Genomic DNA, 27,754 nt, shown 5'->3' on the forward strand with positions numbered 1-27,754 from the left:
ATACTGCCTGCGTATCAATATGTTAAAAAATAACTCATTTCAGCTGCATACCTTTTCAAGCTTTAACAGTGATGGTGAAAACACACAATGTGTCCCAATCTAGTTTGTTATGATTTTTTGTCTCCTACCTTTATTAATACAGAACAGCATGAATTTAGTATTGTTCTGAATTAATATTGTTTAGAAATTTTTTTTTTTTTTTAATATATCAAGTTTAATAATAATACTACTTAGAAACATCGAGTTTCCACCTTTGTCGCTTGTTTATTGCTTTCCCTTTCCATGACTCTTCAATTAGAAATGGGTTTCTACAGAGAGGTTAAGACAGAAACAAAAATAATGTTGCATCAGGGACATTATGTTTAAAAGGAAAAATGTTTAAAATTGAGAGAAAAATGGGCTTTCAGAGAATTACAGGATGTAGCAAAATTTTTAGAACATTTTAAATGCAAAGAGCTTTCAGCTCTTTTATTCTTACAGCTTTTAAAGTATTTTTGTAAATTGAGACTTCATTTAGTTTGGGTGAAAAGACTTCTGATCTGAGATTTGCTTGTTTAAGGAAAAGATTCCTTTTCAACAGCACATTGATAATTTTCCCAATACGGATAACTGTACCTGAAAGTCATGAAGCCACCAGGTCACTGAGCCAGGCAGAAAGACTCTTGATTCTCGTGTTCCTGATGAAATCTTTTTGCCCATCATTTTATGCCCTTAGGTTGCCAACACTCTTCCCGTTTTCCTTGAAACAAGCTGACAGCCTAAGCCTTTCCAGCAGGCTGTGTAACAAAGCCCTTTCAAGACCTACTTAATATAAAATCAGGTTCATCATGAGCTCATACATGGTGTCAGTTCTTGTGGCTTTTACTTCTTTTCTAGCGGTCTCATCTCTCACTACATTCCTATGCTGCCTTTGATTTTATTTTCTGATATTCATCAAAGCAGATCGAATGAATGGATGAAAAAGGAAGATCCTCTTCACTGCTATCACTCTTACTCATGACCTGCTACTGCATGGTGAAGCAGAGAAGTCGGTCCGGCCCACATATGAGACAGGGCAATCCAGCTGTGCACAACATCAGGTCTGAGATGGTGCCTGAAAAAAAAAGTGTTCAGATGATCTGTAGTATGGAAGAAATGAATTCTTGATTGCAGACATTGCTGGGCCCTGATAGCAAAGAATGCACAACCAAACTGGGAAAGGTTTCTGTGTCTAGTGTTGTTTTCTTTCCTTCAGCATCTCTTCAGGATGAACCTGATTACTTGAAGTACAGCTTTGCTTGTAGGGACTGCTTTCAGGTAGGGACTGAAAAGATTTCCTGTGACAACTGACAGATCTTACCCTCTGGGGAGCTGTCTTTCTACGTAAAATGAAGTTGCTCTGTCAGCAAAATGAAAAAGTTCATTAAGATAACTGAACAGAACTGTAAATGGAGATCAGACAGTTTCTTGTTATAACCTGGTTTCCTAAAGAAAAAAGGCTTTTGCAGCCACATTCTTTGTACATGTCTGTCTAGTTGTATGTCTCCTAATAATAACTTTTCAATTTGTTGGGAAATCTTAACCCGATCTGACAGGGAGCTAACAGTCTCAAAAATATCACACACCTTCAAGTTTTGTGAATAGAGGCAAATGGGTCATGGAGAACGTGTGTAGATGTCCTTGGCTGATGAAAGGCTAAAGACAATTATATTTCTCAGCAGACATCTGTGAATCTGTAAGATAGGGCTACCCTGTACTTATGATGGAAAGGTGGGAGATGTGTGGCTCTTCAGTTCAACCACCTACCTTTTGGCCCTGGGGGTGCTGCTGGTGGGTGCAGCTCACTATGTGTCCCTCTCCCCACACTGGGCTTTTGGTAAGAGGTTGCATAGTATAGTTGCCCTGTGTCAACCCTAAGCCAGACACTCTCGGTGCTCCCAAGCCCAGAGGTTGCATTTCTAAGCAACTTGCATGCCAGAAGCAGGGCGCTTTCCTCATAAGACGTACATCATCTTCATCAGCAATCCTTCCGTGTCTCTGGATTCCCTTCACTTAAGCCACCCCATGATCCTCTCTTCAAGCTCACCAAGAGAGAGCTTTCAAACCCATTGCAACTGCTTTGCCACCAGACTTCAGCCTGTTTTAAGGTGCAGCTTTGAGACAGCTGAGCTCCAGCTGTCTGCCTGTGTTCACTGCCCCTGCTGCCAAACTTCCCAAGGTTATCTGTGAGGGAAAAAAAGTCTTCCCTTCCCCCAGCCTCTGTTTCAAGGAGATATAAAAAAGCTGGTTGGAAGCAGCAACTGTGAAAAGTGAAGCCTACAAGCTATAAAACAGAGGGAATCTCTGGCAAAACACTGAAAGTAACTCTAAGCCTGTAATTCTCTCTACTCACAGCCTTGCTCTAAAATACCCTGGCTGACCTTACTGGCACATTGTGGGGAAAGTTCAAATATAGTCAAATGACAAAAATCTTTCATTTATAACTTTCTGTCATTAGCTTCTGGGGAAAGAATGTCGAAGCATGGTTTCTGGGACTATTGGATGGGTTACCAGGTTGATTATGTCCTATTCTGGCTTTAGCAATGCTTTTGATCCTACTTTTTTTGGTCATTGTGCTTTTAATTATGCGAGAGGTTCCCAGGATATTAATTTTCTATGTATCCAAATGGGCATTTCAGCAAAGGAATTAATGGAAATGTCTTTGGAGATGAGGATGAGGAGCAGCATAAGGAGTTTAGCAACTCTGATTAGGCTGAGGACTTTTTCTTTCGGGTATAAAATGCCACCGGAGCATCCTGAGCTATCTATGTGAAAAGACTGCGTGTCCCTTGTGTGTTTATAGATTGTAGAGTGGGAAATGCGGACAGTGTGTACTTGGAATTCGACTGTTATTTTAGACGGTGGAAAGCAGGAGGGAAATTTTCAAATTAGAGTGTGAGAACATAACCATGTGACTCTTATTAAAATTAATAGCAACTGCATAGTGTAATCTCTGTGCACCACTTTGAAAATTTCCCTGGGTGTTTCTCTATGAATATTTATGCAATCAGAAATAAAATGCAGACAATGAAGTAAAAGCCGTTGTAAATACAAAGTAATCACATAATTTACATGTTTTTAATTATTGACATAAACTCCACTTTTGTCCAGTAATAAAAAATGCATGAGAATGAAGAAAGTAGTTAAACACAAAAGGAAACAGTTTCAGCAATTATTTAAAAAGAGAATACTTTTCTGATTTAGTTTCTAAAGAAGTCACCAAACCTGCTTGTACTTTTAACACAATATTTAAAATCTATACTCCAGTATGTATAAAGATATATATATATGCATATATATATATTTTAAAGATAGATAATCACATCACTCAAGAGGAGAGGTTTATGTCAGTCAGATGACCAGATATCAAGCAACTTTCTGGTAGTGTACCAAGGGTCTTATTTTGATCTCAGCATTGGGTTAATCTAGTTCTTTGTATTCTGAAGACCATACCTGCATTGAAGGATGATATGAGAAAGGTACAGGAGGTATGCAGGAAATGGATATGCTTTTTATTAAGAACACACTTATTTACAGTGTCCTATATACAGTTACTACTGACTTACTAAGACACGCAGGGTGCTTATCTTTAATTAAGTAATTAGTTATGTTAATTTTATTATCCATTGATCTTGTATTCAACAGCATAAATCCAAAGGAAGGTAACTAGCCAGGTTCATAGGTCCTGATTGTTAGTTCCATTCAGAGAAAGGATGGAAGATAAAGTGGATACGTTTAAAAAAAAAAAAAAAATCATATAGTATCTGCATCCCATCCAAAACTCAAGATCCCCAGAACTAATTTTTCAGCTGATAGTATTATTGTACCACTTTTGCTTTCCGAAGATGGATATAGGAGATAAAAAAATGGCAATACCTGCAAAATGAGCATAATTCTGAATCAATATAACCTTTAAAAAACTTGTCAGGAAAAGCAGATATTCTGCAGCTTTCTCTGTGCTTCCCTGTCTGCCAAGTGATTTCTGCATTTTGAAGTCTTGTCAAACTGAGCAGCCATCTTCTGCCAAATAATTCCATCACCATTTAGTCTGTCATAGGCTTTGTCATTTTTTCTTAACTTCTCTGCCCTGTGGACTGAACACTGGATGCTGAACAAAGATCAAGATAAAAGAAACGTTATGCTTTCTCTCTGTGTAGCACTGCCTTAACCCAAACATCCTCCTCTCCTGAAACTGTGAAGCGAAGAAATTCCCCCCTGAGACACCAAACTGAGAAGGGAAACAGTCAGATCTCCAGTAGGACTAAGCCTCTCACACCCTTCCTAGGGAGACCCAACATAGGAATGGTTAAAGGGGTGAGGAGAAATGTATAACAAATTTATCATTGTCAGAGAGAGTGATCCCTTTCTTGTTACAAAAAAAAAAACAACCTCTCTATCACATGGAAAAACTAAGAATAGAATAGAATAGAATAGAATAGAATAGAATAGAATAGAATAGAATAGAATAGAATAGAATAGAATAGAATAGAATAGAATAGGATTTCAGTTGGAAGGGACCTTCAAGGATCAGCTAGTCCCACTGTCTGACCACTTCAGGGCTGACCAAAAGTTAAAACATGTTATTAAGGGCATTGTTCAAATGCCTCTTAAACGTTGACAGGCTTGGGGCATCGACCACCTCTCCAGAAAGCATGTTCCAAGAGAATTCCCTGGGAAATATGAGTGGTTCTTCCCCAAAGGAGAGTTTAATTAGCTTGTGTAAAGAAAGACAAATTGTGTAAATTGGTTAACTAAAGGGTAAATTGAGACAGGGCTGGAAAATCATACTAGGTGAATGTGGGCATCTCCAGCTGTTGACAGTGGCTTGTGAACAGCTGGATAGCAGAACCTGCAACAAAAAAATGCCAGGCAGCTCGTATTGCCACAGGACTGTCCCTGCTGCCAATATAATAGAATATCTGTGATTCCTACTTCAGGGGTTCAGATCAAGAGAACTGATAGAGTGAACACAGAAAAGATCAAATAAATACATCCACTCCCTTCTCTCATCTTCAGAGCCAAAAGAAGGGAAATAAGCTTCCAACATGCAAAAAGGCAGTCACCCCTGTGTGGGTAAACAGACTCCTTAGAAAGTGTTTATAACGGGGTTAGAGGTGAGACATCGGCATATTGGACAGTGCATTGACTTCTCTGGTGAACACTTATAAAAAGTAATTTCCATAGCTAACAAGGAAATATGTAAATGGAGAAATAATCAGATAAAGTGATCGTGACTGAAGAAATTAAACACTCTGGGTGCAGTTATGAAAATATTATTAGGATGCATTTAGCAGATTTCAGCTAATGAAGTCAGAGTTGTAATTGCAGGCAGGCGTGGAAAAGGAACAAATTTTAAATGGTAAATCGATATTTATGTTTTCTAGACTTGCAGGATATCACGGTTTCATTTGTTTGAGCCTAAATGGCTGGAAAAAAATGGAAAATTTTGAAAACATTCTTTTTAGGAATAGCTTGGTTTTGGTTTTGGTTTGGTTTCATTTGGGTTTGGTTTGGGTTGGTTTTTTTGTTTCCTAAAAAATAGTTTTATTTTCATCATTGTCATATCCAGTAACTCTGCTGAGCACTCTCGCAAACATGATAAACATTCTAATAAACACATTGATAACATTCACACCGATAAAGTGTTGTAGAAACATTTGTGAAAATGGCAGGCAAGGAAAATAACAATTTCATGAGAGATTCAGTTTCTTCAGGAAATGCATCATTTGTGGCAACAGATAAGCCATGTTTATTGGAAGTTAGGTTAAAAGCAGGTTTTACCAGTTGTAGGGAAGTTGCGGAAATTCTCATTGGGCATGAATCTGTGCCTCTCCTCATCTCCATCCCATCCCAGCAGCCCACCTGCACTGTGGAGATACCGCACCATTCTGCTGCAGGTTTCTCCTGCCACTTGCTTGTGTGAGAGCTGCAGTTGCGCTGTTCCCTGAGGTAGGTTCCAAATTTGAACCAGTCCTTTGTGTAGGTAACAATATGCTGCTGCTGCTGCTTTTCCCAAAATTGAGTCATTCAAGTGCCATCTAGGAGGAGAACGCTATGACTTAGGCAGCAAAGGCTGCGGTGTGAAGGCCCAAGTCACAGGAGGGACCACTCACCTCCACCCTGTCCCACTCTACACCAAGGGGTCTTCTCCACCCCTCCTGGCCAAGCCACTTTGTGGTGGTGCAAGAGATGGAGTGTCTGGCCCTAACAAATTGCGTTTGTATGAGGATGTAGGTGCTGGGATGTTTTCTGAGCGCCAGCAGGCCTTAGGCAGCAGAGAATGGTAGCCTAAGCATGGAGCTGAGCTCTGCAAGGGGAGAAATGGCACTCAGTATGGTCAGTGGCACAATTTAAGCACCAGTCCCAATATGACATCATTAGTTATTTCATTTTTCTTAAGTCATGTCAAATACAGTTATTTGGGTTGCATTTTAAGTTAGACTGAAAGCTGAGGCCAATTCATAGAATTGGGAACAGTTTTTGGATAGTTGGGTTTTTTTCTGGTAAACAAGAAAAAATATTCCTTTCACTTTGTTGATCCAATTCATAATTATCCAGAATAATTACTCAAAATACTAATACCTTGTCATAAATTCTATTTTTCATTGTAACTGTTAGCCAGCAGTCTAAGATGCAGCCTTTACTTGGTATTCCATCTGTGACTGGAATACCAGAGTTCAGGTATTATAAATCAGTTTTAAAGGTTCAACATCAGTTTGAACATTTCAAAGCATACTGGTTTCTGTCGAGCTTTCACAAAAGGATCTTTTAAAAAAAAAAAATTTAAAAAATTCTATTTTATGAATCCATATGCGCATTTCAGCAATCAGGCAGAGTAAGGAGTAAATTCTTTGGGATATTCAAATCATGGACCAAATCAAAGATCCATTCAAGTGAACAAAATTTGCTTCTTTTTTCAGTAGAATCCATGCTGCAAGGATGTTAATTTGGACATCGTTGCATTTGGTGGTAGGCAGGGAAGGATGTTGTGGATTAATAGTTCTTCTAGGATGGGAGGAAAGAAACACATTTTCATATACTAAAGGAGATTAATTTGTCATCCCCTTGAGCAGATGGCACCTATTTGCTTATGGCATGTTGATATGTGGAAATCATATAAAGTCTGAATGTCATAATTTTTATTATTTATTAGGTTATCATGTTTCCACTGTTGTCTGCACATGTATTTTCATGTTTGTTGACTGTTAAATGGCAACACTGCTTTATAACTGTTAATAGTTCTCATCACGATTAGTTCTCAGCTGTTTGAGATTTTTTTTGTATTATACATGGATCTTCCTAGCAAGAGCAAAGCCATGTATGTACTTCAACAGAGCTATTTAGAAATTTAGCATATATCTTTAAGCTGTGCAGTGCAGTTTTATTAAAACAAAGAAACTTATGTCTTGCAAAGTTACAAGCAAGCTTAGGTGAGTGTAAAGATTTAGCAAATCAGTGTCTCAAACCAACCTCTTAAATCACTGTGATTTATTATTTTTTTATTCATAGTTGTGATTTTCTAAACCAAATGTAAACAGCAGTCTTCAAACCTCTTATTCAGGGTCTCTAAAGTCCACTTCTCTCACTAAATTAATAGGAAACATTTTTACTGAATATTAACTTTCAGCTGTTTTTTCATTGCCGTTCACTTCAAGTCATTTTACGGTATCCATTCAATTTTTGAGAAACTGTTGTCTTCGTGGACTTCAATGCATCCAAACATGAAGAAATAACTAGACCCGGATCCTGCAACCTTTTGAAGTCAGAATGGGTACAACAGTCCACTCTTTGGATCACAGTGCAAGATGGTGACCTGGGTTGAAGCAGATCCCAACACTGACTGACAGGAACCTTATAACATATGATGTGCTGAACCTGTTTCATCCTGAACATTCATCAGATGGTAAAAACAATTTTAGGCAACCCCATATTAAATTACTGTAAAAAATATTTTACCCTCCAGTTGTTACTTTTTGATGCATACTGCATAACTATTTACTATTATTTACTTACTGACCAGAAAAACAAGAGCCAAATCCTGGAATTCATCAACTAATAGAGAAAGATTTGTATGAAGCTCCTGCTGTGCTTGGTGTACCACATATATCTGAGGCCAATTCCCTAAAAAAAAAAAACAAACAAATGAGGCTGATCCTATTTTAATTCAGGCTTGAAGATGCATACACAATATTTTTTAGTATTTTGGAGGTGAAAATATTTATAGGGTTTTTTTATTAAAAAAATATATTAGAACTAAAAATAATGAGGATTTTATGAGACAGGAGAGAGGAGGGAAAATGAATGCATTGTAGCAGTATCATTGCTGGTTTGTGGCAGCTGTTTTGGGTCTCACAGAGGAACAAGAGCCTTATGGTGCCCAAGCTGTACCCAACTGAGGAGCAGCCACTCTCCATCCCTTGGATTTCCTCCTTCCTAGCTGTAGGTACCACACACTCTTTCTGAATTCAAAACCCTTTCTAGGTGTGGATTAAGGTTTAGGAGGGGGAGCCTTCATTCTGGACACTTGTTTTGCTTTGCAGTGAAGGGTGGAGAAGCAATGCATCAGTGGCTGCGGGGGCCAGGGATGCTTACAGCCCAATGGGGCTTGGTGGAGCAGGTGGCAGGGGCCAACATGACAGCAGCACCACCGGTGTCCTCAGCAGGGACAATTCAGCCCTTGTTTGTGTCCCAGGCACCACAAGACATTCAGTCTCCAGCATTCAATTCTGAAGCATTCAATCTCCAGCAGTATAATTTTGACTTTATTTCAATAAACAGTCATCTGGGGTGGAGAACATTGGTGCAGTATGTTTCAGGCTAGTGCATTTTTAGTGCTACTAAATTGGCAAAATTTTTCTAGGTGTCTCTAATTTAAGATTTGCTGATTTCCAGGAGACCTGTTAAAAATCAGTTTAGATACACAAGGGTAACCTGCTTATTAATATAAGGAAAGCTGCACCAGATACAGTGACAATAAATAAGCATTTTGAGTTGCACTCAACACATTTCTTATACTGATAGCTGCCATATTATGATGTTTTAAAACAAATTCAGAACATTTAAAAACTGTTTCTCTATGCTCATCCGGCTTTGTTTTGAGTTCTTCATAGAATTGTGTTCTGCTGTGTGTATCTTTGTGTCCTCCTTACGTTATTGCGTTCTTCTGGTATCACTACATGAAAAGCGTTATTGCCTCTGCTTGGGGTGCAGAACCCATGTGCTGCACCTTTCAGCACCTAAAGTGACATCCAGTGCAATGTGTGTTTTCGTTTGTCTAGTTTGGTACATTATTTAGTGGAGGTTTTTGTGTATAGATATTCCTGTATTATAAAAAGCAAGGCATCCTTAAAGACACATTTTCAGAACTTCATCAGGTGAATCACTCAGGTGATTATGAGTGCTTCAGTCTTTCGCATATGCAAACGTGGTAGAAGGGCAAGGTATATGATTAGTTTTTTAGATAATTAAATCAATCTTTTGCTTGTTCTTAATTCTTGTGAAGCCCTGTTGAAATCCTTATTTTAACCTGTTTCCCTCTAAATTAATGACAGGTTTGCAGGGAGAAAAGTATTGACTGCCCTCTCTGATTTTTTTTCCCCCCCTTGAGCCTTGGTTTGAAAGGGATCTGTCATCTGGTTCATGGGCTGAAAATATAGGTGTAATTATGAATAATTGGTTTAGGAATTAAATATTTTTTTGGAAAGGTAGACTGTTAAGCAGGAAATAGATGTAGAAAATCTGTATAATGCACTTAATTAAAAGAAAATCCGTATTAGTAGCCTGGAAGTATCCAAGCAGTAAAAAGAGTTTAAGCTTTGTTTACATTTTGGCTGCAAGAGGTGCCTCTCTTTAAGTATTTAGATAAACAAACCAAAGCTGCTGTTTTCATTAGCATGAAACACAGAGCCCAGTTTCCTTACCTTAGAGAACATTAAACTAAAATTCAGTGGCAGAAAGCAATTTGATCTCTTGCAAATATGAGTCTTGATAAACCTTACAGTATGGAAATAAACCCCAACCTTCAAATTTCGTACCTATTGACATTGCTTAATAAAAACATCTCAAGTGCTGGTGCTTCTGGGTGTGTTTGCAATAGCAATGTGATTGCAAAGCTCTGTGGATAAAGTTACCGATCCTTTGAATTCTGACCTTCAGTCTAAAACAGCTTTAGAGGTTACTCTTTTTCCGATTTGTGAGATTGCAGAGAAAAAGTTAATGCTGCTGGAAGGAAGCGGGGGAGGGAGCTGGGCTTGGAGATGAGAACTGGGACTTTGAAGCCATCTGAGAAGTTTTCCTCTGGCCTTGATTTGTAACAACAAATATTGGCAGTCTGACTCTGAGTAATTATACGAAGTTTCAAAATAGAGCATGTGCCAATTGCAATTTCTGTGAATACAATTACTATTGAGACCCAACTGATTTTAAGGGAAATTATTCTGTTGGGTGCAACGTGGTCTGGATTCTTGGGGAGCTGTAGCCATTAGAACCTGAGAGCTAGCTTAAGCTGATCATCTGTGGCTATGGGGAGGGAAAGCCTCAAAATTGTCCCCCCCTTGACACATCGAGTGGAAGTGTCTGTCTCTCTCCACTGAAGATGAGGATCGAGATGATAATCTTAAATTAAATGCTTCATTTTAGATGGTTACAGTTGGGTGAGAGGAGTCTAACCCCTGCTGAACAAATGAGGATCATGGTTTAATTACTCTAAGGTTTCAAACAATTTATTGTGGTAAATTTCATATAAACAGTTTACAGGAAGAGGAATTGATGTGAATGCAAGAGAAATTGTCCTTGTAATGGTTATTTTAACTTAGACTTCCACTTTTTCCTTTTCATTGCAAGGCCCAAAATGTGGAATATTTATGAACTTCACTTTTAGAGGATACTTCACCCTTCTTGGTCATCATAAGAAAAACATGTGTGACTGAATGTTTCAAGGTTAAGGACGTACATATTTACTGACTTCAACTAACACAAGGTTTATGATTTGAATGTGTGTTTATGAATCACACTAGCCATAAATGCAGGTTTTTCTTAACCATTTGTCAAAGTAAGATTGGATTCTTATTCTGTTCGTTTTCATCATGATTCTAAATGCCTTAATTAACACTTATTTTCTCTATATAATTTTTAAAGTTGCTTGTCCAGTCTTATATGTCAGCAGCTGAAAAATTATGCCATAATTGACAGAAATAATGAAAATACAGTAATGATCCACTGCTCCATCTACTGTTGAACAGTGACATGAATAATGCTTCAGAAAAAAACACAAAACACATTTAGGAAATAATAACGAAATGGAATTTGCAACAAATAAACCTATTGTTTCCGTGGTTAGTAAACAAACCTATTTTTCTTGCTGAATTAAGAATTCTGAGTACAACTTTAATTCGGAGCTGAAAAACAAAGATGAACTTTGCATCTCCCTTTTCACCTTATAGGAGGTGCTGACAAAACTGGTTTTGTTCATGTTAGTGGAAAATAGTTGAAGAAAAGACAGTGTAGCATTACTGAGCTGATTCATATTATACAGTGTGCTGTATTTATATCACTAGTAAAATATAAGTTATTGCTGTGAAAAAAATTGCAATGGTTTGTAAAATCTAACTTTTTTTCTAATAGCACTAAATGAAAGATGAGGAAGGCTTGAATAGTTGTGGGCAAACAAACTATGGAAAAATGTCATGTGTGTGAAATGATGTGTTTTATAGTCTTTACAGAACAACGGGACTTGATTATTTTGTCAGCTCACTAGTAATCTTTTATCTGTGCTGCATTCTCTGTGCATCTTAGTCTGCTAAGGAACCACTGAGTGTAACTTTTATCGCCTGTTAGAGTGCTAGCAAGCTGCTCCTCATCATCACTGGGGCATTTGATTAGACTAGGTCATTTTTGTAAGCAAATTATTATTCACACATCAGATGAAGGATGGTTTGTTTCTGTTTTTTCGGCTGTTATCTTTCCATGCTGAGCTGGAATAAAAACTTGAATGTAAATTAGAAAAATTAGCTCTTTCTCAAGGAGGCTCATAGGTTGCAATGTACTTCTTTCATTTCATCCCCTATCTTGCAAACAGCTAATTCTCCATGCAACTTTTTGCAAAGGCAATTATGTTGATTTCAGTGGGTCTAGTTTTATAAACAGTTACTACTATGTTTATGTATCTTTTAAGCTGAGGTTTTCCTGAAAAAAAAAGTGACATTCTCACTGATTCTTAGGTACCATAGACAGTGTTAAAAATCCCTCTGTAAAACCACTGAACTTTATTAGAAGACTAAAAGTAATTTTCAGTAGTTCAATTTAATAGATAAGTCATTGCTTAAATGAAGGCTGTTGTAGTTAGATAAGCTACAATATTACTCCTAAACTAAGAGGAGATCTCACAGCTTCCACCCTCAGAGCATCATGAACCTGGTTTCTGAGTCTTTAGGGAAAAGCGATGCCATCATTTTGGGGTAAAACATCTACTTCAGATGATCTGGAGACCAAAACTTAGCAGTATTTTTTGTGTGGTGATCATAACTATAATTACCTTTATGAGATTTTTAGAAAAGAAAAGTGATGTAGAAAGTTTTCAGTTGGGCGTTATGAAGTATCAAAAGAGAAATGACTATTATGTAGATTTAAAACTTACCTCCATGTAAGAAACCTTCCCTTCACCCTGCCAAAATATTTATTTACTTTACAGTTATAGTACTGAGCATATTTACAGTTTACACTGTTTGTGTCTCTAAATATATATATGCCATATATTTTTCCCATGTTACATAACATTTTTAAGATGCAATGAATCTATTGAAAAAACTTGCATATCTTGATTTTGGAAAGTGAAAAACTGAGAAACACTAAGGTATTTGCTGTCAAACTAGAGTTTGAGCACTTCTTCCGTGGAAAATATCTGCGGTCGTTTATGTTGTAGTTGCCAAGAACTATTTCAGAATCCTATCAAGTCATGAATTCATTCAAAAAGCTAAAGCAGTATCTGCTTAAGATTAATGAAGTTTACTGATTCCTATTTTAAATTATACAAAATGATCCTGTACGTTATACTGAAGTTGCTGACTTGGAACAAGTACAACTGCATGCCAACTAGTAAAAATGGCATTGGGGCCAGCTGTTCACACAATTTTGACTAAGGATGGTGGTTAGTGACACTCACCTTTTCTTATAATGCATTGTATGTAGACTCTAATTCATTATTAATTTTATCTGGTGTATCTCAAAAGAATGCAATGAAATTGTCCTTCTCAAACACACTGATAGTTTTTTGGACAGAACACTTAAAATGGTTGATTTCTCTCACTTTTTGTGTTTGTATTTACCAAGGTCATCCTACTTTTGCTCACACAAGTAGCATGAGACAATAAGGGCGCCTGTCAAATGCTGCAAACTTCTGCTCCAGCCAGGGACGTCTCCAGGCAACAGCTGCTATGTGTAAAATAAAACTTGTATGGAGACATAGGAGGGATATTGCCTGCTGCAAGGGGTTCTGACGTTGCATTGCAGTTGTTATGGGAAGAGCCAGGCAGTGGCTTTGGGGAATGATGGGATGCATCTTTTGCTTTAGCAAAGTGTGGTCTTCCTGGGCCTATTTCTAATGTTAAATATTGCAGTAGCATTTCTTACTGAGAAACAAACATGCAAACTGTCCCACTGTTCCATATCCGTATCTAATTTTTCTTAATTACCAGCACATCTGTAATTGTGGAATCCAAGTAACCAGTAAATACAGTGTTCAGGATGGACTCGCTTTACTTGTGCTAAAACAACTGTGTGACACTGTGTGTGGAGTTAAAACCATATTACATGAGTAACAGTCGTAAATATATACCAAATGGCTTGTTGTGCATTTGATATTATGTAATAGGGCTGGTCCCTTACTTATGACTCTTGAGATACCAGCTGCATCGGCAGTGATGCAGAATCAGGGCAAATTCAGGTATGAAGTAAATGTATACAAATCCCATTGAAATCTCTGTTCCAAACCCAGTGTTAGTGCAATTGTGGTTCAAAATTGATGCTGGGTGCCAGGGATAACAACCCAGCCTGCGCTGATTTGATATGCAGTTAGTTGGAAGAACAAAACCAAAAAAGCCAAGTAAGCAAACTTATTTCAAATAGGTGCAGTGCTCAGCTGGCATAATTAGATTAGTTGTTGAAATATAAAAAACTGCACTCACTTAAACCAAATGACAATCTGGTCCATGGTATCATCTGTAGGATAAGTTCATAGGTTAGACCATACCATGGGGTAATGATATACATTAATCTGAAGTCCAATCTTCAGACATCAGATAAAGAACTTTAAGGCACTGTTTAATGGCTATATAAACACAGAGGACCCTCCTTTATCTCATATCCCCCATCTAGATCATTTATATGGCTTCAGTTCCCATACTGCCTACATGCCATATTACAAAAGAGATTAAAAATTCAAAGCTGATTCTTTTCTTGCAATGCGTCGTCAGCACCCCTTTTCTGATCATCTTAGCCTCTGTGTAATTTATCCTATGTTTATCATCACATCATCAAGCTCTGTATGTGTGTATGGGGATCTGTCTCAGTTTAATTAAATACAGAGGCTGGACACACTCCTGAAGTTATTACTTAGACAAAACTCCCATTAGGGACTACAAACTCTAACCCATAGTAAACCTGTTTCAGTAAGCTTTACATCTAAAACAGTATTTTATTTTTTTTTTTTCCCAAATATGGAGTGAAGTATATTTATGCAAAAAACCACCTACATACATAACTGGAAGTACAGTTGTACTTTTTTAAAATATTTTTTTAAATTTCCATAGCATCATTTAAGTATCACTATTTTTGAGAAAGGGTTTTGAGTTACATTTTCCAGTGTCAGATGGTACCTCACAACAATGTATTTTTTGAAGGCTTTTTCCCAGAAAAAAAATAAAAGCTTCTGCTTCCTAGAAGTAAGTGTCTGATCTTTTTTCATGTAATAGGTAGATCTAGAGAGAGTGAAGCAAGACATGTGTCTTTAATGCTGTATAGGATTGGATAGGATTTTTTAAAAAATGATCTTATTGTCACGGGTAAACATTTTAGGGGTAAGTATTTTCTGGAGGATCGTGGCTGTTCCAAGAAGCACATAGTTCAGAACGATTGCATAGCCTTCTATTAATATTTCAGGATTTCAAATGAATTTTACCTGACGAAACTGCATGTCTCCATAATAAGTGATTTGTATTTCTTTCACAGTTTAATGTAGAACATCATAAATAGTTTTCTTGGCGCAAGGTCTGGTTTGTGAATATAAAGAAGTAAAGGGATTGTGTTTGTGCTGGCTACGCAGACGGGCCCAATCGAAAGCTGCTTATTTTGACCTGGGCTCCCATATATGGTATGTGACTGTCCCGAGATCCCTTTTCTCCGCGAAACAAAATTAAATCCTAGGTGCCTTTTCAGCTCGAGGTTGACTTGTAGCTTTGCAAACTGATCAGCTTTCCTGAAGTATTCCCAATATATTTGCTACGAAACAATGTCTCACTTACTGGGATGTAATAGCCAGAAGACATTTCTCCTCTAGAAGTATTGCTTTCATTCACAGATTAGTTAATTGAAGGTAAGGATATATTAGCAGTGGATAACCACAGATTTTTGTAAAGAAAAAAAGTTCTCTTTGAATCTATTTATGCAGTATAAAGTTCTTTTTTTTTCTTTTCTTTTTTTCTTTTTTTTTTTTTTTTTGGTACTGCAAATCATTATGCTATTTTCCTCATCAGATTTAGATTACGTGAATTGAAACAGTTTAGAGAAATAAATGTTACATTAATTGAAAGATACTGTATATGAAGTGGAAGTGCTCTGGAGAACCCTGGTCAAATTTAGTTAGTGTGTATGTTAAAATATTTTTTAACATAATGTATATATTTTAAAAAGAGTTGTGTGGGTTGTGTGCTGCAATAGAAATGTATCATAAACTCATTTCAGTTTAATGGCTTACTAATTAAATTATTTAATTACTTATTGATTGGTAAAAGTGAAGCTTTAAAGAGTTACTGTTACTTAATGCACAAATTTAACTCTATGCAACCATCTCTCCCTTGGAAATATTTGTAAGGTCTATGGAAAGGGCCTTTACACAGTTTTCTATTTTAAAACTTTAGTAGGTGAGTAGTAATAATTTCAAGTACAAATTCGACTACATTTATCATTGTTTTTAGAAGTACAGATATTTCACATATCTGCATAGTTTAAACCAGATACTTTATTTAATAAATACCTTTATATCGGAGAAGGCTGGCTTAAATAGTTTTAGCAGACCCTTTCTTTACAAGGTTGCAAGAATCTCAGATATTTGAGAACAAATCTGTTACATATCCAATCAAAACGGCATGTCTGGACGTGCATGCTGGTTGTATGCTTAAGAGCCTCTGTGAGTATCCTTATTTAGCTTCTCTCATTGATATAATGTTGGTTTAATTCCAGTTCTTCTATTAGCGCGGCTTTTGTTTAAACCCAGCTTACTAGAGGGGACGCATCTACACACAATTAAACTTTTTAAACGAGGAAGGACCCGAGGGATTCATTACTTGTCCCAGGGTGAGTCTGAAGAAGGTGCAGAAAAAGGGACGCTGGGTGCGGAGGGGGCCGTGGAGCGACCGCCGGCCAGAGGCGCGCAACCCCCGCACCGATTCCGCGCAGCCGGCAGAGCGCGGCAGCGCCGGCTGAGTTTCGCCCAGGCAGGGAGGTTGACTTCAGAACGCACAAGCCTCATTGCAGTTGTTGCTTTTAAACCAATAAGGTTAGGACAAGAGAATAGCTGCGGTTTGCATTACAAAAACAAAAACAAAACCCAAAGAAAAAAAAAGAGAAAAAAAGGGGCAGGAGAAGGGGGGTGAGGAGGCGAGAGGGCGCGGAGCGGCAGCGTGCCCCCAGGCACCGCCTGGGCAGACCCACCAGGCTGAGCAAACAGACGGCGGGGCTGGAGGCAGCCTCGGCCGCGGCTTTGTCTGCCCGCCGCCGCCCCGCTCCAGCCCCGGCCCCGGCCCCGGCCCCGGCCCCGGCCCCGGCCCGCGTCCCTACGCCCCGGGGCGCGCCGGCCCCGCCGCGCCATGGGAGGCGCCGCCGCCGCGCTCTGAGCCCGCCAGCGCGGAGGCTGCGCGCCGCGGAGAGGGCGCGCCCCGGCACCGTGAGTACCAGACGGGCAGCGCGGAGCAGCGGGAGAGGCGAGAAGGGGGAGGAAAAGAGCAGAGAAAGGGGTTGATCGCAATAACCTCATCGCCAAGCAGCCCGGAGTTGTGCGGCGGCGGCGGGGACGGACCCTGCGCGGAGTTGCGCGGGGTTTGCCCGCCGTCCTGGAGAAGAGCAAGGCTCAATTATAAATCACTAGGTGCAGCAGTTAATTTTGGCCGTGTTTCAGGCTGGGGTTTGTAGGCTTCCCACAAAACAGATGTTAGGCGGTTCTGTTTATTGTGATCAGCCAGGTTTGGGGATTCTCCTGTTTGGACTTCCTAGCGTGCTAATGCTTCGGCAGATACGAATAATGTGATGGTGGGATGTTAAATAGGGGCAAAACAGGCACGTAATATAGAAAACCCTTCGATCTTTCTGAAAGACATGAGAGCGTGAGAAAAAGAATAAAAAAGCTGGAAGGAAGAATGCCTGACAGAGATTTTGACAGCGCTTTCTGAAGCAGGAAATCCTTTTGCTTAATATGTTTAAATTTTCCAAACACCAAGGAAAACACACAGATCCCCACAGGAGAACTTTTTAAGATGACAGAATAAACATCTACACGACTGAAATATTTGACGTTTATTGACATTTTAGGTGGTTTATTTAGAACGGTGATCTTAGGAACGAGGAAGTTAAAGACCTTTTGAAGTCTCATGAAATTTGCATGTTTCTTTTGAGGAACCGAGACCCACAAAAAATTTCCAAATATGTATTTCTCTCGGTGTTTCTGACAAACACCAACAAGCAGGAGGACTGTCCTTTGCAGTGAAAAGTTTGTTCTGGAAAAGCAAAGGTGTTTGTGCATTTAAAAGTGTTTCTTAGAAGGTAGTTGTTTTCTGGTGGCATTGCTTTGTTTGGGTTTTGGTGGTTTTTTTGTTGTTTGTTTGGGGTTTTTTTGTAAGTAAACATTTTAAAATGAGGCAAACAGAAGAGATAAAAGCTTTCAGCGAGAAAAACATATAATCGTGTATTTTCAGGTAGTTCGTTTAAATCTAAAATTATGACAGAGATAAATTTAGGTAAAGAAGTGTTGTGTAGTGTATCACTGAAAGTTTTCAGTGTTCAATGCCATGTATAAAGAATATTTTCTTTTCCATCCCATACTGATTGGCACCCACCAGAACACAGACTGCTGGTCTGATATGTAAAATAAATTAATAATCTGTATATGTTTTTGTACATGTACATGAGCATGTGCATCATATACTTTTATGTATATAAACACATATGCACACAGTGGTTTAGGTGTTGCTCACGAAGCACTGACACGCAGTATTTAGCCAAGCACCTCACTGCTGTCAGAGTTTTCCCAAGGCCTGGTGGGGTCTGGAAATGAGCAGCCATCCCCTTTCAGCAGCTCTGCACAGTGACAGGCAGCTTGAGTCACCCTTTGCCTTTGGAGAGCAGAGAAAGAAGAATGAGTAATCATTTTGTTTCAGTTGCAATAAGTATGAAATATTTCTCGGGAGCCAAAAAAATCTTGGAAAAGCAGAAAGACATTCTTAAATGGCTGATCATAATAGAAGCATTGTCGCCTTGTAGGACTTCTTTCTGAAAGGGAAGAAAGTGTTGGGGTTTCAAAATGTTTCATTCATAAGTGTATGAAATGAGTATGTAGGAGACCACTTGTAGAACAATTTAAACTAGTAATTAAAAATTAAATAACTAATTACCTGCTTCTGGTTTAATAAGTGCAATTTGTCTTTGATGTGAGCGTTTAGTGAAAGAGCTCTACCTCCTCCCTTAGACCCCCGCAACATGACTATTGGAAGAGCGAAAGAATTACTAAGTTTCATGTGTTGCCAGGAAGGTGCCTTTTTGTAGCCAGTTTGCATTTTAGTTTTGTAACATTGTAGCCCTTGAAGTCATTATGCCTGTAGATGGTGAGTGCAAAGCACTTTTAAGGAGGCAAAGAGTTCTGGTGGGTGAAAAGTCCTCTTCTCTCCCTCCCTCCAGCCCCTGCTAAAAATGACAGATTCCCTCCCCCTCCCGACCCCCACTTTTCCCAGATGAATCCTCTGATTTGAAAATTGACATTGTCTTTTAAATTTGCTTCTTTAAAGCAGACCTGTGTCTTAACAAAAAGTGCACGTGCTGGCTATAATTTTCTGGGTTAACTTCTTATTTTCACTTAGGAATTTTTTCTTTTCATCAGAAAAAATGTTTTAAATTATAGATATTAAAAAAAAATTCTCCTAGCAAGCAAAAATACTGTGCAAAACCTGTAATTTAGACAAGTACCTACATTTTATTTGCTCTGTACTGCTGAAATTCAGAATCCCTTCCCATTTACAGTTTACTTTTCACAGAACATTATTAACTTTTTGGCTTCATACATGATCTTCTGTCAGATGCTTTTGATTCGTAATTTAGCAAAGTATAATAAACAGTGCAAAAGTCATGAATTTTCCTCCGCATCCTGAGCTCTGTGGTAGGGAAAATGTGATAAAATGTGTACCTTAAGTCTTGTTTGATGATCTCTCAAAGCAAGTTCGCCTTCTGGAAATAATTTCTGGGGTTGAAGAGCATGGTATTAACAGATTTAATGTGGCTATTCAACGGATTGGTGGAGTACTATGTGAGGTTTAACAAAATGAGAGAGACAAATTGAACATCAACAAAACCTACATCTGTGAAGAATTATAAATTTAATTAGAAAAAAGGCAAACTTAAAAGACCTCATTAACTAATCAGAATTTGATGTTACTGATTTAAGATTCTTAAATGGATGAATTCTAAGTGGTTTTGTATCATTGTCCTTACTTTCTCCCCATGTAGTATGTAGTGCCTAGATCTGCAATCCATATGAAAGAAAAAGATGTGAACGTTACTTATAACAATCAAATTATACACAGTAATATATTTGAGGTATTAAGGAGAATGTGCATGTCATTTAGCATATAAAGCATTTTTAGTTTCAGTAGAGCGCAGAGTATGAAGGGTGAGTGACAGCTTCCTTTTTCTTTCTTTTTTCTTTTTTTTTTTTTAAATATTTCTCTGTGACGAGTCAAGTAAGGCTGTTGCTTTTTTTTTGCCTTTTGGCTTTTTTCTTTTTTTTTGCCTTTTTTTCCCGCTTTTTGTTTGATACGCGAGCTATGTTGCAGAACTTCAGCTATCCAGAAATCTGTTGGCAAAATGAGAGAATGTATGAGAGCAAGCACACGCCACCCAGAAATGTTTTTATTCTATGAACTGGTCATCACAAGTGTGGTTCCTTACTGCATTGTAATTTTGTACTACACATAAAAAACTGAAAGCATGTGAAGTGTAGCATTTTGTAAACTGTAACTAATTTCACTCACATCTGTGTCTAATTGTTGTCTGCATTCGCATTCTTGAGAGTAGATTTATTTTTCCTGGACCACTCTGTGGATTCAGCTGACCAGCCTAAGTGAGGATTAGTTGTTTTAAAGTTATTTTGATTAAAGAGTCATTTTAAATATGGTAACGTGCAACACATGGTTTAAATAATCCTTGAGACACAAAGGAATATATCTAAAGTATGTCTAATGAAAATGAAGATTGTGGATATGAACTTTCACAAATCATAAAGTGTTAAAGGACGTATAAGGTATATATTTAATTCACTTTGAATGGGTTGGATTTTTTTTTTCCCGTCTCCCATGAATCCTTAAATGAAATCTCTCACTATAAACACATGTGCATATATATGTATATATTTGTAAGTGTACGGAAGTTATTAGTATTTTTTTTAATTTGAGTAAATAAAATAGTGAAGATTAAGTGTATTTTAGAGTTTAGTATGAATAACACTGTAGGGCACTTTGAAAAATATCAGTTAATTAAAGCATCTATTTGAAAAATGAAGTTTTTGCTGTTATAAAAGATATATTTTAAAGGATCCTGTGCAAGAGGGAGTGAAGATAGCTCTGTAAGCAAACTTAGTTCTCACCTATAATTTTTTCCAGGTGTTTAGAAGTAACAGCAGAAACATATCCTAAGGCACTCTGCTGCAGTTTCTGGGGTAAAGAACTGAAAAAAAAGATTTAAAAAAAAAAAAAGAAAAACAAAATGCGCACTTTTGAATGTATTTGCTCATCTAGTTTGATTTGGCATGTGACAATGTACTGAAAAGCACATTATGCAGTACTTTAACCACCCAGTTATAAAAAGATTGATGTTTTTCAGCGTGCATTATTGCATGATTCGTGACATCATTTGTAATGTTCTGCATTGCCTGGCTGCCCCTAGCAGTTGTTTACTCTTGCTAGTAGTAATTCTGTCTGTGATTAAAAATAACAAAAAAAAACCCCTACAGACACATAAGTAGGATTTGCTTGGATGATTTTTATGGCACTTAAAATGCCTCATCTCTCTTGTCTTTGCTCTGTGATCATTTAAGAGATGTCAGTTCAGGTTGAATGGAAATGCACATGAAGGATCCTCAGTGCAGACATTAAGAGGATGTATACCTTGCCCAGAGAAGCTTTTGCGTGCTTTTAAGCTAACAGTGTCTGCCACTGTACCTTCACCTGAATTTTATCATTTTATCACCTGCCGGCAATCATCACTGGCTATAGAGACATCTGTTAGCAAAGCAAAGGTGTTTTTCTAATAGGACATAAAAATCTATTGCTCACCTGAGTTCTAGAAGGAGTTGTTTTATAAAACTGGAAGATTATTGCTGGCTTCCCAGTAGAACCAGATTCTTTTTCTTGATGAGTGACCTCAGAGGTGAATGCTGCAGCTTCCCCCTCTTTATTTATCCAGAAATGTTCTTTTAAGTAATTTTATCAGAAATCTTATTAGCGACTGGAATTTTTATGGGTAAGACCTTGTGCAATAACATGCGGAGTTTTTATTTTAATTCACCACATTTGGAGATGGGCTTGCGTAATACTGTCGGTCATTTATTGAAGATCTTTACCATAGACAGACCTGCCCCTTGTCTTCCCCCCAAAAAACAGTGGCAGCTTCTCTGTCGTGTTTCACCCCTCGTCTTTTGGGTGAGCTGACTTGCAGGTTCTCTATTGCCCAGGCAAAGAGGACGAATGGCAAAAAGGGGAGGAAGAAGAAAGGCAACATGGTGGGGGCAAGAAGCTCCCCAGAGTTAAGGGGATGGGAGGGAGAGAACTCAGCCGAGATGACCAGAGGCGAGAGGGGTGGAGGATGCCGGGGGGGCTCGGAGCTGGAGCGGCTCCCCCTGCCCTTGGTGGGGCATGTGGTGGGGTTACCTTTGCCAGGGTGTGCGGCCATGCCGTGGGAGGAGTGAGCCCCTCTGCAGCTGTCATGGGCCCCTGATGAATCACTATCCCGTCACTTGGCCGTCGTCCCCCGGCGCGGGGAGGAGGGAGAGAGACCTGCCGAGGAAACAACAGTTGAGCCTTCAATTTAAAGACAATATGCCTTTCACGGGCACCGCGCCCTCCTCCTCTCCTTTTGGGTTTAAAGGACAGAATTGTCATCTGCAGTGATATCCTTTCTTTAATTTAAGGCCTCATAGTAAAGCGGAGTAACAGAGGCTTCTGTTTGTTTCCCTGGTTTGCAGGTGCAGAAGTCCCAAACCAGTTCAGATGTCGCTGTTTCCTCAAGCTGCAGGTAAGGATTTGATTGAAAACTGCTATTTTTATGCAAGCCTTTTATTAATTTTTTTTTTTTAAAACTTCAGGTGATAAGTAAATGTATATTCTTGTTTTCTGCGTTAAGCAGGCAAGTAAGTGCCAGAGTGTTGCTTTTATGTGTGTGCAACCAAGTCTGTCAACCATGAGCACCTATACTTTTTCTCTAAATTGTTTGACTTTATATTAGATATTGGCTTTTGAAACTCGTTGCCGTATCATCCTTTTGATGTGTAGTTTGTTTTAGGTAATGAAATATAAAATGAAGGATTCATGCTTAGAACTTGTGATAAAATCTCAGTTAACATGTGAAAACTTTGTATCTGAAATGACACTTAGGCTTGAGGATATTGATACCATTACAGTGGGAGGAATTTTTAATGTAATTTTAATAGTCTTTAAAAGAGCCTAAGCATTTCTTTTAAACTGAAAAAATTACTGGTTCAAATGCCTTGGAGGCACAGTAACCTATGAAATTTCTACTGGGAGCAATTACCTAGATTGAATTCATCAACATTATCAAAAGTTTAAGGTATAAAGAAACAGAAAGATGGGGCATTTCAATCATAAGCTTCCCCAGCATCAACCGAGGAATATGTCATGGTGGTGATGGCCATTGGCCTTTTTATATAAGGCTCTTAAAAAAGCAAATGGTAAATATACAGCTGCTTTTGTTCTGTATAAATGTTTAATTTTTGTTTTGAATCAGAATTGCTCTCTTCCTATTTTGGCTGAACGACAGCTGTTCAGATACGGCAGTGCTAAGGCACACTAACGCCTATATGGATTCACTATGCATTGGTCATATCCCTTTTCAATTGGGCACGCTTTATGTAATCCACAAAGCAAACAAGTGAGCAGACATAATAATGTTTTAATGCTGCATTTGTTTCAACGGAAACAGAGGAACAATTAAGTAGTTTGCCAGAGTAAACACATACATCAGGAATATCTCATTCCCTGTCAGTAGATGAGAGGTTTTCACAATTGCTTCAAGTGTTTTATTTGGTTTGGAGGCCCATTATATTGCCACAAAGTGGTAAATCTTGAAAAAGCAAAGTGTTAATTTGTTGCAAAGAGACTGCGTGTCTTTGTATATTTGTATATCTTTGTATGTGTCTTAAAATGCAAGGTGACATAAATGTTTTAAGTACAGTACTTTGTATCTAAATTTTATTCTGTTAGAAGCTGCAAAAATAATTAAGGTAGCTGGTCAGTCATGTGTGTGGCTACAAAATGAGTTTAGTACTAGAAAGGATCAAGTTGGGAGAAGCTGTTTGTTTTTTAATGTTTTTGGGACATTGATTAATAGCGAGCTGTGTCTCATCTAGGTAATTCCTCCATGATCCATGTTGAATCTGTCACTAAAACTAGTTGCATCTTGTTTTCAGGTCTATGGAAATGCAGGATCTAGCCAGCCCACATAGCCGTCTAAGTGGTAGTAGTGAATCCCCCAGTGGTCCAAAACTTGATAACTCTCATATAAGTAATAATTCCATGACACCAAATGGCACAGAAGGTGAGCCACCACTTCTTTAGTGTTTCATAGTTTGTTCTTTCTCCTTATTGCATTGATGTTCTCACAGTCAGTAAGGTATATAGAGAAAATGTTTTACTATTTCAGGTGTTCTGTGTTTATGTAATATGGTGTATAGAGCTAATGTTCAGTGTTTTTCAGTAGTTACTATTATCAAGTTTCAGCAATAGCTTTCGTTCCAGGTTTATATTCCTTTCATGGAGTTTGAATGGACTGAGCAGGTAGTATGTGCAGAGCTTAAAAAAAAAAAAAGAAATTAAAAAACCTGAAACAGTAGTTTAGCGATGAGAAAAAAAAAGATGTTTACAATTGTCAAACCACAAAATGCAGTCTTTCATCTTTTCTTCTTTTCTCTGAGTATTTCTTTATGTTCTCATTTTTTTGCAAGCTTCTAAGGCTATTAAAGTTTTGTCAAGTAGACTAATAAAACCAAGTGTCGAAATTTCCTCGGGCTAGCTTGCTGCTCTGATGGAGTGGCCAAAATTCAAACAGGTGTAGTAATTCAATGGGGTAAACTGATACCTATTTTTCAAGAAGCAGTCAGCCAGTTGATAAGTTATGTTTATTCTCAGTAGAATACTAACAGCAGAGCAACCTAACAGCTTTGCTGGTAATATAATACATGTAATAGTACATATAATGAAACACAGAAAAGTTTATGTAAAAAGCAGCAAAAAATACTCTTTCCTGTAATATTTCTATGGCAATAATAGGAAAGACCATACATGGCATTTGGCTAATTATGTGAAGAGGGCTTTTAATGCATTACTAGAAAACAGAGTCACACAGTTTCAAATATTACTTTTCAATATAAATGTATAGTTAGCTGTTGTAGCAAAGATATGCCTTATTTCCTAAGAGCTGGGTCATATTAGTGCTGTCAGACTGTTTAGGATTATTGGACACGCATTGCATTCTTCCAGGAAAGGCACATGTCAGTCAAACAGATATTATCCCCCCTCAGTTCCCCATACATTTCTGTTACTCATTCTAATTGGAGTCCTCTGCAGTGGGGAGAGTTTGTGGGTTATCAGATTAACAGGCGTTTGTGCCAGAGATGTGTATAATTTACTTTTTTTCTATTGCTGTAAAAGTATTGCTGCAGTCAAATTTTAAGCTAATTGAAAAAAAAAATGTAGCTTTTAAAAGAATAAATTAAGTTCTTAATGTGTTAGTGTAGTTTAAGCAGAAAAATATTTCATATCCACAGATGAGTCATCTTATTTTTTTAATACCCAAGTACATTATTATATTTTTGTATCATATTATCTGGTATATACCAGTTTTGGTGCAGGTTAAAAATTGCTCAACCCCTTCAAATTAAAATTCCTCTCACTCACGAAAGCCTTTGCTGTAAACTTCACCAGCTTTTGTAGCTTTTATGTAACTTTGAAGGTTCTTTAGCAGAACAAAAATAGGGAATGTTCCTTGGAACACAAAGACACCATCTGGCTCGACGTTTTTGTTCTAAGTAGTTGTTGTGTGCAGACATACGCTCTGGAAAATAGGGTGCTTAATATTACTTTGTCAGGAAATTAGCTGTATATTGTGTCTGTTCAAGGACTGACCTCAGGTAGCAAATAATTTTGGAAGTAATATCCCAGCTTCTCAGTAGATAGCAGAATTTATCAAAGAAAGTGAATTAAACCACAGTAACTTATTTATCTGACGTTAGAATTTTGAAGCTCAGGCTTATTAATTTTGGGTGACTTCTACCCAGAAAGCTTATGAATTGCATTATACATTTACCTTCTGAGACGAACCCAAACGTTTTTGTTTTTCTGTGCAATTTTCCCTCAGGTGACATGACCCTCCTCAGCACTGCAGACTGGTTGCTGAGCCCTAGCACACAGAGCCCCGCAGGTTTGGGGGGCTGCGGGGGGCGCAGCATGTGTTTTCACACCTTGTCCAGAAAGCATCCCAAGAAATAACTTGTGTTTGGCGGTTCTGGTCTAAGCTTTCTAAATTGAAAATCCCTGTCTCTGCCCTTAAGTGACAAATAATGAAAGGTTTTTGAAAGAAATGTAATTGAATAATTTATTTCTGAATTAGATGTGTACTGAGATGTGTACAAAATTTGTGAGCAAAGCAGATGCCTTGAGATGCTAAAAGGCTTAAGAAAAAATGGAGTGAATGAAGCAAGGCTTTCTTATTTTTTTTTTTAAATGAAAGGTGAAGTAAAATTATTTTTTCTGAGATTCTTGAAGCAGAATCCTGCTGAGACACAAGTAGCTGATTGTGAGGATGCAGTCGTAAGGGCTTGCCAAACACCTTTCCTAAAATGCTGCAGTGTGTTTGCTTGCTTGTTGCATGTGGAGTGGAGATGCGTGTTGCCGAACCTTCACATGTTAAATATAATATGTGAAACCAACATCTAATCGACTATGCATTTGTTCTCACTAACATGAAAGAGCCCTCCTTTTCTGGCATAAAGGACCTTCATGTGAATGAGAAACATGGCCTCCAGGTATTTGCATGTCATAAATATCTTGTAAAGATATGTTAAATTTGATTTGACTGTGGGTGTGATTTAGGCAAGTTTCCATACCCTGAAGTGTAGGATATGTTCACTAGATGAGGAGGAGGAGAAAAAAAAAAAAAAAAGAAACAGAAGAAAAAAACCCAAACCCTGTCCCAAAGTGAAATGGCCCTGTTTCAAACAAAGGTGTTCATTAATTCCTCTAAGGCACGCTTTCAGACTTGTCTCTTATTGATGTTGTTCTACAAGAGGATGTGGTTGGAAGATAGTTCACTGTTATTAGCGAATATTTTTAGCTTCACACTTAGTGGTAAGTTGGCAAAGCGCTGAATGGGAATTTAGTTGTGTGATTGAGTCTGAGTTTAATCTCTGTGTGCAGCTTTGATATAATAACTCTTTGTGTGCTTAATTTCACTGTGGTGGAGCAAAATTACTGTAGTGCAGAACTGAACAGGTGCTGCTGGCCAAGGACTGTAGCTGAAGAAAATCAGGGGGTTTTGGGTGACTGCTGTTTATTTCCTTTTATCTAAACATTTTTAAACAAGTCAGATTTACTACTCCTTGTCTCAGATAGCAGTTCCTCTACAGGATTGTTTTAGAGAATTGTGATTTCTGTAGAAATTACACTATTCTTTTAGGTTTGTTGCAGAATGTGGGACAGTCTTCATTAGTCTGGATGTATGTGTGGTGAGGGGAAAAGTAGCATTTTCTTACCATCTTAATTAAAAAAAAATACTCAGTAGTAATTACTAGTAAGAAATAATTATTTTGCTGGTGTTTGTTTTTTCCTTCCTCTTCTCTGGGCCAGGCAGCATGGCCTTCAAGCCAGTGATGGGGAAGTAACAAGGAAATTATAGATGCTGATGAGTCAGAAATTTCCCAGGATCAAATCCAGAGGGGTAGCACTAAAACATCTGGCTAAAAACTCTCAGAGAAGTC

General features: G+C 38.0%; 1 protein-coding gene across 14 annotated transcripts in view; it reads left to right on the plus strand.

The window, feature by feature from the left end:
- EYA1 (EYA transcriptional coactivator and phosphatase 1) overlaps window positions 1-27,754 on the plus strand; it is a 167,139-nt gene that overhangs the window by 60,408 nt on the left and 78,977 nt on the right. For 6 of the 14 annotated variants that reach the window (XM_071804009.1, XM_071804011.1, XM_071804010.1 and 3 more), the window contains exons 3-4: window positions 22,730-22,779; window positions 24,191-24,318. In XM_071804009.1, the coding sequence (XP_071660110.1) occupies window positions 22,730-22,779; window positions 24,191-24,318 (178 nt within the window). Of the gene's footprint in view, window positions 1-15,447; window positions 15,605-17,127; window positions 17,174-22,540; window positions 22,559-22,729; window positions 22,780-24,190; window positions 24,319-26,136; window positions 26,200-27,754 lie in introns of those variants that run through there. The other 8 variants (XM_065832068.2, XM_071804005.1, XM_071804007.1 and 5 more) reach the window with 4 other exon arrangements.

The sequence above is a fragment of the Patagioenas fasciata genome, chromosome 2, assembly GCF_037038585.1.
Source record: "Patagioenas fasciata isolate bPatFas1 chromosome 2, bPatFas1.hap1, whole genome shotgun sequence".
NCBI lineage: Eukaryota > Metazoa > Chordata > Aves > Columbiformes > Columbidae > Patagioenas > Patagioenas fasciata.